General features: G+C 25.5%; 1 protein-coding gene across 1 annotated transcript; it reads right to left on the bottom strand.

Annotated features, from left to right (window-relative positions):
• Nucleotides 1-9775: 9775 nt before the first annotated feature.
• LOC124943558 (protein TRACHEARY ELEMENT DIFFERENTIATION-RELATED 7A-like) lies at nt 9776-10507 on the bottom strand. Its single transcript, XM_047484053.1, has one exon. The coding sequence runs from the start codon at nt 10505-10507 to the stop codon at nt 9776-9778; it is 732 nt and encodes a 243-aa protein (XP_047340009.1).
• Nucleotides 10508-13510: the final 3003 nt, after the last annotated feature.

The raw sequence follows: 13510 nt of genomic DNA, 5'->3' as shown, positions 1-13510 counted from the left end.
CCCTACTAGAGCGGATCATCTGAATGGAGGCAGAGTCGGCCCCGAAATTTGGGCTGCCCCAGCATCCGGTAGAAAAAAGATCGATATTTTTTATTGTTGTCATAGGTCTTATTTAAGATATTAATAAAAAAATCAATTTTTAGTGAGATTTGAATCCATGAATAAATAAAAGCTTTACATTATTATCTTAAAACCACCAAGTTACAACACTTTATGTTTATTATTACAACAAATTTAATAAAATAATTTCCTATTTTTAATATATAGGCTACCTCGGAAGTGGGTTGCCCTAGTCCGAGGACTTGTGGGCTTACCCTAGGGCCGGCCTTAAATGGAGGTCCACTAGAGTGTATTCCTTCATCAACAGCCTCACAACAACCTGAATTGAGGTTTCATCTATTCTATTGCTCTATATGATCAATTGATGAAGACACATGAAGTTGAAATAAAGCAACAAATAAACCTTGATATTTATTTATTTTTCAAAAAATGGAACTTTCAATCTTGACCACCAAATTTGAAACTATTTGAAGCCAATTGAAGTTCAAAACATATTGATATTGTTTTGTTAAAAATCATCCAATTTCATCAAGAAGATAAGATTATTCATTGAAGTTCAAGAATACAATGGAGGAAAATCAATATTATCCCTCTATAATTAACCAAAATTGTAGAGCTTAGATACGTTGAATTACATATGTCTGAGGCTATATTATTACAAAATTTTGAACAAAAATGAGAGGAGAAGATTTCGCCATTTTTGGTCTTCAAGAAGCTTCAAATTAGGGATTTTAATTTTGGATATTCTAGGCTTGTAATGTTTGTTCTAAATTGTTCTTATCTTCCTATTAATAGTTAGTGATAACACCAATAAACTCATCCTCTTATATTAATAGATATCATAGCTCATATGCATTCGCCGTATCACTATATATTTTATACGAGTTTCTCTTCAAATTCACACGAGATTAAAAAGGTTTAATATTCATCGAATCTCTCTCATAAATCATAAATTTCTCTTTCTTAAATCATTAATTTATCTCCTCTATAATTATAATTGATTTACTTTTTTAATTATATTCATAAATTATAAATTCTACCCCATACATACATATATATAATTTTTTATATCTCCTAATTAATTATATATTATCTATCATTATTAATTTTATATAAATATAATTTATCATATTAATAATTTATATATATATATATATATATATATAAACACTATAATATATATATATATATTTAAATGTAAATATATGCGTATAATCCACGTCATCAATATTTTATCTCTACTTTATTATTCTGTTTTTCTTAATTAAATTTTGTTTTCCCTTAACATATATATTATATTATATATATATATATATATATATATATATATATATATATATATATATATATATATATAACAAAAAAATTTATTATTATAATATAATTACTTTCATAATTTTTATTTTTATTTTATTTATATATATAAACAATTTTTTATTTTTATTTTTTTTATAAATACAACTACCTTCATAATTTAATATTTATATTTATTTATATATATACAATTATTTTTTTGTTATAAATACATCTACCTTGATAATTTTTATATTTATTTTAATTATATATATAAACAATATTTTAGTTATAAATGCACCTACCTTCATCATTTTTATATTTATTTTATATATATATAAATATATATATAAACAATTCTTTGGTTATAAATGCATATACCTTCATATATATTACATATTTATTTTATTTATATATATAAATATTTTTTTATAATAATTTAAATACTTTCATAATTTTTATATTTATATATAATATTACATATTTAATTTATATATATATATATATTTTAAATTTAGTTACAACTTATATATATATATATTATTTTTTTTTATCATTAATTTTATATAAATACATTTTATCTTTTATCATACATTTTTTCTCTCATCATATATAAATATTATAATAATTTTTATAAATATAAATAATTTTTTTAGTTAATATAAAAATTAACTAATTAATAATAAAATACAAAAAATATATACACACAAAATAATAAAATTATTTCAAAAATCTCAAGTGGTATAATGGTTAGAGTGGTCACATTTTATGATTAAGACTAGGGTTCGAATCCCAAAATATGAAAATTTTAATTCTTAACTATTAAACAACTGATACGCATCTGAAAGTGTGAGGTCGGAATTAGTGGTTGGTTTCATGAACATTTGAAAGTGTGAGGTCACGAGATGGAGATTGGGTGGTTTGTCGAGTGTGAGGTCGGAATTAGTGGTTGGTATGACAAGTATTTGAAAATGTGAGGTCACGAGATGGAGGTCGGGTGGTGGATTGGTTTTTTGAGTGTGAGGTTGGAATTAGTGCTTGATTTGGCGAACATATGAAAGTGTGAGGTCACGAGATGGAAGTCGGGTGATAGGTGGTTTGTCGAGTGTGAGGTTGGAATTAATGGTTGGTTTTACAAGCATTTGAAAGTGTGAGTAATGAGATGAATGTCGGGTGGTGGTTAGTGGTTGGTTTGACGTTAGATAAGAGGTATGTGATCAATTGGAGGATTAGTTATTGATTTGTTGAAATTGAAGTAAAAGAAGGTTGAATAAGATTGGTGAGTAGTTTGTCGAGGGATAGAGGCATATGAAAAAATGTGAGTCACAATATGAGTCAATTGAAGGTTAGTGGTTGAGTTTAACGAGATATAAGAGGTGTGTCATCAATTGAGGGGTTAATTTAGGGTTAAGTGGATGCGGAGGGAATAAAATATATGTTAATATTAAGTTTAAGATTAAACTTAATTTTTACAAACTAAAACAAATTTTCAATTAATTAGATTTAAATAATATTAATTTTATCTAAAATATTTATAAATAAATAATATTTTAGATATATTTTTATAAATGCACGAGAAAATGCTGGTTCTTCTCAGTTCAATAATAATAATAATAATAATTAATTTTTCTTTCATTATTAATTTTATATTTATATAATTTATCTTATCAATCAATTTTATATATAAATAATAAAATTATAATATATAATTTTATAAATTAATAATTTCAAATTCTTGCAAGATTTTAGAGGTTTATATATATATATATATATATATATATATATATATATATATATATATATATATATATATATATATATATATATATATATATATATATATATATATATATATATATATATATATATATATATATATATATATATATATATATATATAATGCTTAATATAAAAATTCTAGGGTGATATCTACGGTCTCACTAACATCTTATATGCGCTTTGTACATTTTATATGAGTTTCTCGTCCAATTCTCAAAATATTTGAAAGTTTAATACTCATTCAACCTCTCTAATATATATATATATATATATATATAATAATGCTTAATTTTTAAAATGTCCGGATTTACGGGTCGAGAGTTGTGGGGTAAAGAGTTTGACTCTCAATGAGATGTCGATTGGAAGGATTGATAAAATATATTAGTAATACTGGTGGAGATGGTTGATTATGACCGAAGTAAAAGTGGAAGGTCACGAGATTAAAAATATTGATGGTATCGATAAGTGTGGAATTTGATGGTTTGATTAGTTGAAGTGAGGATAAGAAAAGTTGGGTTGTATATTATAAAATATGAGAGGAGATTCGTTGTTTGATCGAAGTGAATGTAAGGTCTCAAGAAAAGGTCAATTGATTGGGGATTGGTGGATGACCAAAGTGAGGGTAAAAGAGTTTGACTCTTGATTAGAGGTCGATTGGGGGTATTGGTAAAAGAGATTAGTATTTTGACTGAAGTGAATGTAAGGTCTCGAAAAAAGTGAGTTCAATTGAGATCGGTGGATAAATGTTGAATGAGATGGTTAATTAGTCGAAAATAAATTAATGTCACGAGATGAGAGTTTAATTGGGGATTGGTGGGCCAAAGTGAGGGAAAAAAGAGTTTTTGATAATGTTGGAGATGGTTGTAAACTTTGAGAAAAGAGAGGTCAATTTATTGGGGATTGGTGGACCAAAGTGAGGATAAAAGAGTTTGACTCTCGATGAGATGTCTGTTGGAAGGATTGGAAATATATTAGTAATACTGGTGTAGATGGTTGATTTTGACTAAAGTAAAAGTGGAAGGTCACAAGATTAGAAATATTGATGGTATGGATAAGTATGGAATTTGATGGTTTGATTAATTGAAGTGAGGATATGAAAAGTTTGGTTGTATATTATAAAATATGAGAGGAGATTGTTTGTTTAATGGAAGTGAATGTAAGGACTTGAGAAAAGGTCAATTGATTAGGGATTGGTGGATGACCAAAGTGAAGGTAAAAAAGTTTGACTCTTGATAAGTGGTCGATTGGGGGTATTGGTAAAACATATTAATATTTTGACTAAAGTGAATGTAAGGTCTCTAAAAAAGTGAGTTCAATTGAGATCGGTGGATAAATGTTGAATGAGATCGTTGATTAATCGAAATGAAATTAAGGTCACGAGATGAGAGTTCGATTGGGGATTAGTGGGCCAAAGTAAGGGAAAAAAGAGTTTTTGATAATGTTGTAGATGGTTGTAAACTTTTTTTGTTTTTTTTTTCTTATCTTTCTCTGTATGTATTGCACGGGAATTCACCTAGTTGTTCAAATGACAAATAACAATATTGGATGTATTTAATATTTGTTAATGACTTTATTCAAAGAATTAATGTTAATTTAATAATTAAAATTTTTATTTTTATTTTTATTAAATTTTATTTTAATTTATATTTAAATTTGGTGTAAATTTAATTTTGTATTAAATTTATCAAAATTCTCTTTTCATTTAACTGATGAAATTAGTTTAATTTTAATAAATTTATTTATTTGTTTAAAATAAACCAGAATGTCTCTCATTCTAAAAGATGATAAGACTTATTAAAATAAAAATATATATATATATATATATATATATATATATATATATATTTTCTCTTTGTTTTGTTATCGTATCAAAAACAAATCAAAAATTAATATATAGATTAATCATTGGATCCCTTTCTCCAAACCCATATGCCCAGATAAAAGCCCAATTGATCATATACTTATTTGTGTCACACAATTTATTTCCTCAAACTTCACGGAATAGAATCACGATAACACCTTGTCAAAATTTATTCTTAAAATTTTAATTTTAGGAACTCAAGTGGAAGATAATTTTTTTTAGAGACTTGTTATGCAAATTCAAGTTGATATATTATTTATGTACTAGGAAGATTCTCGTCCAATGCATAAGAATAAATATATAAATAAAATAAATAATAATATGTAATCAATGTTTAATTTTTTTAATAAATTACGAATAATATATTAAAATAAAAAATGAAACACTCTAATTTTACATTTTATTCATTTTGATAAACACTTATCTTCTATAATATTTCATAACATATTTTTTCTGAATGCACCTCTTATCTCGTAACCTTACACTTTCACTTTGGTGAATAAATATTTTATTCATATTTTCTAACATTTAGAATCGTGATCTTACAGTTTGGTCAATCAAATATTTGATTCATATTTTTTAACCGCCTTAAATTGATACTAGCCTATTATCCTTCAGCAAATCACATCTTAATCACACTTTGTTAAGGAGTTGTACTTGTTTTCTTAGGTTGCTACAATATACATATAGAATTTTTTATTTTATTTTTAACTGTTTTAAATTTATAGAAAAATCAACCCACAATCCCATCCAAGTATCCATTTACTCTTTTATATATATATATATATATATATATATATATATATATATATATATATATATATATATATATATATATATATATATATATATATATATATATATATATATATATATATATCCAAATTAATAACAGCTCTCAACCTGGCAAATAGGACACTTTTGAAATTAAGTTTCATTATATTATATTATATTATATATATATATATATATATATATATTATAGTTAGTTAAAAAGTTGAACTTATATTATTTAAGATGTCTCGCGTAATTAAGTTTGGTGTTAAATTTAAAATATAAAATCTTATTAGTCTAGTTAGTTAAAAGTTGTACTTGTTTTGTTTTATTAGGTTGCAAGTTCAAAACATAATTATAATACTTTTAATTTTATTTTTAACTTTTTTAAATATATGGCGAGTGAACCCAAAATCCGACTCAATTATCTATTTTCTCTCACATATATATATTTAAATTAACCACAGTTCTCGATTCTGTTATACGACACTTTTGAAATTAATATATATTCATTTTTTACTCTTATCTAATAGATAAAATATTTCATTCAATTAGCTAAAAACGGAATAAGCTGAAACTAAAAATAATGTTACATTTATTATATTCAAACAAATAAAAATTTTATTGTCATTGCATTTCCAATTTTTAAAATTAGAGTGACTACTTGTGATAATATGTCAAATATGAAACATTTAAGTTAATTTATAATAAATAAGAGAAATAGAGATGATTATAATTATAGTTTATAACTAGCATTTAGCCCGTGCATTTGCACGAGTAATAATATAAAAAACCGTGAAAAAAATTACGGATAACATTTTTAATTTTATTTTTAACCGTTTTAAGTTTATTATGGGTGGGTCAACTCACAATCCGACCCAAGTATCTATTTACTCAACATCATTATATATTAATTAATTAAAAAGTTGAACTTATATTAATATTAAAACGTCTCGCGTTTATTAATTTTGATGTTGAATTTAAAATATAAAGTCTTTGTAGCCTAGTTGGTTAAAGAGTTGTATTTTTGTTTTGTTAGGTTGCAAGTTCGAAACATACCTCTAGCATTTTTAATTTTATTTTTAACCGTTTTAAATTTAAAAACGGATCAACCCACAATCCGACCCAAATATCTAAATTAACCACAGCTCTCGACCCGGCAATCCGGACACTTTCAAAATTAAACATCATTTTATATATATATATATATATATATATATATATATATATATATATATATATATATATATTACTTATATGTACAGAGCTAGCCTAAGTGCTTAACCCATAAATTTTCCTTTAACTTAAAATATTAAAATAGTTTAGAATTGAACATTTTCCTCTAATATATTAAGGAATAATTTAGTTAATTTTCTTTTTAAAAGGTTTCATAAAATATTAAAAGTTTTGAGTCGTGTAAACAATTTGAAGTATATCCCATCCATTTACATTGCACACGGGTACGGGTATGAATCTTGAATATCAATTTTCCGTTTTCAAATATATATTCTTAACATACAAGTTTCTTAGATTATATATATATATATATATATATATATATATATATATATATATATATATATATATATATATATATATATATATATATATATATATGGATTATTTATTTTTATAAAATTAATAATTAAAGACATTATTTTTTATTTTTTTCATCTTTATTTATCTTTTCAATATATATTTATATATATATATATATATTTAATTAAAAGAATAGAGTAAATAAAAAATTATATTAATAAGATATAATATATATATATATATATATATATATATATATATATATATATATATATATATATATATATATATATATATATATATATATATATATATATATATATATATATTAATTAGAAGATATAGTTTATTTTATCTTAAAAAAAGTTCATTTATTATATTTATATAGATTAATTAAGAAAGAGAATTAATATAAATTTTGGATTAGAGAAACATTGATTGATTATTGAGAGAGTTATAGTGCAAATTTAAATTGTTTTGTTAAAAGTTATTATATATATATATGATTTATTAAATTATAGGTTTTTTTATATGTATTTATAGATTACAGGGATAATGTTTTTTTATAAATTAATGATTAAAGAGATTATTTTTTTTTCATCTTTATTTATATTTTTAATATATATATATATATATAATTAAAATAATAGAGTAAATAAAAAATTATATTAATAAGAGATAATATATTTATATAGATTAATTAGGAAATAAAGTTATATAGATTTTGGGAGAGAAAAATTTTGATTGACTATGGAGAGAATATAGATTTTATATATGATTAATATTTTTTAATATTTAAGATAGTGGCCTCACACTTTTATTAGTCAAATATTTGATTTATATTTTTTTAACCACTTTCAATTGATATCGGCCTATTATCCATTGGCAAACCACATTACAATCACACTTGGTTAAAGTTTTTACTTGTTTTTTGTTAAGTTACAAGTTCGAAACATACATATAACATTTTTAATTTTATTTTTAACCGTTTTAAGTTTATCGGCGGGTCAACCCAAAATCCAACTCAAGTATTTATTTATTCTCGCATATATATTCAAATTAACCCCAGCTCTCGACCCAACAATCTGGACACATTAAAAATTAAGCATCATTATATATATATATATATATATATATATATATATATATATATATATTAGTTAGTTAAAAAGTTTAACTGGTTAAAATGTCTCGCGTTAATTTTTAGCTTTAAATCAGCTGAAATGGTTGATTATCGGCTGAGTTCAGATGTGCAAAACCAAAGGATCATCTTCATCCTCATTTTCGCGGAGTTGCGATGATGAAAATGATCGGAGGCCAAGACATTGTTTTGTACACGTCCTGCATTCTGTGAATGACCCGTCAATTAGAATATATAATTTTATACTCGCAATTGAAATATATAATTTTATTTTAAAAATCTGAAAGTTTGTATTAATAAAGTCTGAGTCTTACAAACAATTTTTATACAATATTTTAAATAATTTGACTTTTTTTACTTTTGCTAATTGGTTTATTACTTTATACTTTACTAAAGTTTAATACAGGCAAGGGACCTCAGCAGTTGTCAAAGGAACCGATATGATAGCAACATATGGTAGTGATGTTGGTGTTAATTTGTGGAATGATTGACTACTTTTTGATAAAGAGGAAGTTTTAATGAAGAAGTGACACATTATTTTGAAGAGCATAATATACCCTTAAACTATGTTGCTAGAAAATATACTAGTTTTGAAAAAGTCTTCATTAGCTAATAATATATTAGTTAACTCATTAACATAGTTAATGTGAAATAATTTTTTTAAGATATTAAAATATTTCGGATTGAATTCCATACATAAAAAGAGTATTTCCTAAATTATCAAAATGTTATATAAGGATAAAATTTGAATGGATCATTAGGGTGGTTTTGAGCTAATTAAACTTGGGAAATTGGATTAGTTGGAATTTGATAAATTGAGATTGGAATGTGTAGAGTAGCTTATAAAAATGGAAGGTCTACACTGGATAGCCTTATAAAAATGGAAGGACTAAATTGGACTTGCTGAAAATGAAATGGCTCATCTGGTGTGAGTTTATTTGAAAATAAATGTTTAGAGAATTAAAAATTTGACTTCAATAATTATAATGAAAATCATAATTTTGATATTTTATCAACTTGTTTTTATGAAGGTAAAACTTTATTTAGTATATTATAAATTGTTAATTAATTAATTAAATTAAAATTACTAATTAATTTTAACAGTTAGTTATTTTTTTAATTAAAGTTAATAATGAAATTTTGTATAAAGAGAGAGTAATTATTTCAATAATAAAACACTTTCAATTCAATTAATTTTCAAAAGTTTAACAGCAACAAATCATATTCCTTTCTTAATTCTTAATGTTGCATACATAGATAATTAAAGCATTAAAGTTAATATTAGATAGATCTCTCATGTTCCAACTTAACCAGCCTAAATTGACCCTTAGTAAACGGATGGTAATGGAGGCATAACCACATGTGGTTTTGGAGCTGGAATAGGCTTATGTATGGGCAACGATGGATGCTGCGGAGCTGTTGTAGGCTTCTGTACAGGCGACGGTTTCATCAAATGATCTGAAGACGATGTAGGTGGCGGTGGATGTGGTGTCTTAGGCGATTTATGAGAAGGTGGTTTCACATCAACTGGCGGTGATGGCATAGGTTTATCTGTGGGTGGTGGTGGAGGCGATGGATGTGGAGTCTTAGGCGATTTATGGGAAGGTGGTTTCACATCAACTGGTGGTGATGGCATAGGCTTCTCTGTGGGTGGCGGTGGAGGCGATGGATGTGGTGTCTTAGGAGATTTATGGGAAGGTGGTTTCACATCAATTGGTGGTGATGGCATAGGCTTCTCTGTGGATGGCGGTGGAGGAGATGGTTGTGGTGTCTTTGGAGATTTATGGGGAGGTGGTTTCACATCAACGGGTGGTTTCCCTTCTTTTGGCGGTGATGGCATAGGTTTCTCTGTGGGTGGTGGAGGAGGCGATGAATGTGGTGTCTTAGGCGATTTATGAGGAGGTGATTTCACATCAACCGGTGGTTTTCCCTCAACTGGAGGTGATGAATGGTGCGGTGTTGGCATTGGCTTTTGTACGGGCCTACCGCCAACATTGGTGGATAGAGTAATTACCACCATCCACAGGATCAGTAAGAGATTAAAAACAGACATCTTCATGGTATATTATTCTCAATTTACTACCTTGTAATTGAGAACACTCTTTATATAGAGAAAATTAGAGACCGTGTTTTACAATCATACAACACTTATATGTAAGATTTTAAGAATTTGTTTGTATTTGGAAAATCTATGGTTTAAGTGATGATATAAAGGTTCTAAAAGTATATAAGGAAGTTTGACAAATCACTTGTATAATAAGTTCAAATAAATGAAGTGATAAGGAAAATTTAATACTTTTTTAAAGAAAGTGAAAAGTTGAGAAAGAAAAAAGAGGGTGGAAGAAAATATAAAGTACATTTTTTAATTAAGCTATAAGTCTATTAGTGGTTCAACCTAGTCCATGGATTTTGTTGTCCTTTTTCAGATTAGGTTAAGATAAGATCTTATTATTTTATATTCAAAATTAAGTAATTACGAATTAATAAACAATTTTGATTTTATTAGTTTATACCGTTTTACACTAAAAAAATTAATTTATATTTATAAAATAAGTAAATATATTTATTTATTTATACAAATAAATAAATATAATATTTTTATAGTACCATTACTTGTAATTATTTTTTAATTAATTTTATATTTAATATATATTTTTTAAAATTGTTAATGTATATACTTAATTATATATATATATATATATATATATATATATATATATTAATATGTAATTAAATAAATTAATAGGGGTTAGACTTAAGTCAAATATTTTTTTATTATTTGTTAAATCTATATGTATTGTTTTAAATATATAATAGATTATTATTATAGTTATTTTTTAAATAAATATTGTATATTTTATTTAATGTTCAATTGTATCATAGTTGTATATGAAAAATATTATATTTATCTATTAACTTGATTTGATAGATTGGATAAACAAAAAGCTTCAACAATTTATTCTAAACTATAAAAATCGTGTAATTAATATATATTTAATATTTTAACTTAATTAAAGTAAAAAATATAATAAAACATGATTTTCTCTTAACTGTGTTTTGATTATATGGATTAGTTTTAAGTAATGTTGGTTAAAAGAAATTAAAAAAGTTAAAATTAAAAATGTTATAAGTATGTTTCGAACTTAATTGCAACCTAACACAAACAAGTACAACAATTTAATCAATATATATATATATATATATATTTCAAAAGTGTTCGATTGTCGGGTTAAGAGCGGTAGTTAATTTTGATATATATGTAAGAGTAAATAGATGATTGGATCGGATTATGGGTTGATTATAAACTTAAAACGATTAAAAATAAAAATACTATAGATATGTTTCAAACTTGAATATAACAAAAATAAGTACAACCCTTTAACCAACTAGGCTAATAAGACTTTATATTTAAATTTAATACCAAATTTGATAAATGCGAGATATTTTAACAATATAAGTTCAACTTTTAGTTTATATATATAATGATACTTAATTTTCAAAGTGTCTAGATTACCGGGTCGAGAGTTGTGATTAATTTGAATATATATGTGAGAGTAATTTAAAAATGCTAGCTATCACATTTTAACCGAATTTTTTTTCTCAATTTTTATTTCAATAATCATGTAAAGCACGGGTTACATGCTAGTATAAATTAAGAATTCTAATATATGAAGTTTTACTAGGGTCTAATATTACTTATTATTATATATATTTATTTGAAAAAATTAAGAATACTAAAAAGATCATCTAACCAATTCATTTAAGTTTTTATATTTTTATATTTATAATGATTTGATTATTTAATAACCAAATTCGAGGGTGCATATTTAGATATTTAATTACACGTTTAGGCCTAAACCCTTAGATTTTGTATCACCAATGATTGTGTTACTCAAACCGACTTTCCCTCCACGGATGAACCCTTAGGTTTTCTCACGAATGTTTGGGTTACTCAAGCCGACATTTCCTCCATGGAAAAACCCTTAGGTATTCTCATTAATGTTTGTGTTATTTAAGTCGACATTCCATCCATGGACAAACCCTTAGATTTTCTCACAATTATTTGTGTTACTCAAGCCAATATTCTTGTTTCTACTATATCTACCAATGTTCGTGCACTCACATATAATAATTGTTAGATTAAGATAAATAAAGAAAAAGAGAAAATTAATTAAAAGAGAAATAATTAATTAAGGAAAAATATTTTTAAATAAACTTAGGTGAATAAGTTTAAATCAATACGACATAGTTTTAATAATATGTTCATTAACAAAACTAAGTTGTGAAATTCCCTATGCGTAGATACAACTCAAGACACGCGAACAGACGTCTAACTTCTACAGACGTGTTAGTTTGAAGAAGTGCGCGAGCAGACGTCTAACTTCTACAAACGTGTTAGTTTGAAGAAGTGCGCGACCAGACGTCTAGTTTTTAAAACGTGTTAGTCTGAAGAAGTGCATGAGCAAACGTCTAACTTCTATAGACGTGTTATTCTGAAGAAGTGCATGAGTAGACATCTAGCTTCTACAGACATGTTAGTCTGAAGAAGTGCGCGAGCGGACGTCTAACTTCTATAGACGTATTAGTCCAAAGAGGTCCGTGAGCAAACGTCTAATTTCTACAAACGTGTTAGTCTGAAGAAGTGCGCGAGAAGACGTTTAGCTTCTATAGACGTGTTAGTCTGAAGAAGTGTGCGAGCAGACGTTTAACTTCTCTAGGAATATTAGTCCGAAGAAGTGTGCGAGCAAACGTCTAACTTCTTTAAACGTGTTAGTCTGAAGAAGTGCGCTAGCAGACGTCTAGCTTCTACAGACGTGTTAGTCTGAAGAAGTGTGCAAGCAGACGTCTAATTTTTATAGACGTGTTAGTCTAAAGAAGTGCGTTAGCAGACGTCTAGCTTCTACAGACGTGTTAGTCTGAAGAAGTGTGCAAGCAGACGTCTAATTTTTATAGACGTGTTAGTCTAAAGAAGTGCGCAAGCAGACGTCTAGCTTCTACAGACGTGTTAGTTTGAAGAAGTGTGTGAGCAGACGTCTAACTTCTGTAGACATGTTAGTCTGAA

This window comes from Impatiens glandulifera, chromosome 6 (genome assembly GCF_907164915.1).
Source record: "Impatiens glandulifera chromosome 6, dImpGla2.1, whole genome shotgun sequence".
NCBI classification, from domain to species: domain Eukaryota; kingdom Viridiplantae; phylum Streptophyta; class Magnoliopsida; order Ericales; family Balsaminaceae; genus Impatiens; species Impatiens glandulifera.
This window is presented reverse-complemented; position numbering and strand designations above follow the sequence as displayed.

Bases quoted from the DNA above. Each gene is read 5' to 3' on its own strand.
- LOC124943558 (XM_047484053.1), bottom strand. From the start codon at position 10,507: ATGAAGATGTCTGTTTTTAATCTCTTACTGATCCTGTGGATGGTGGTA.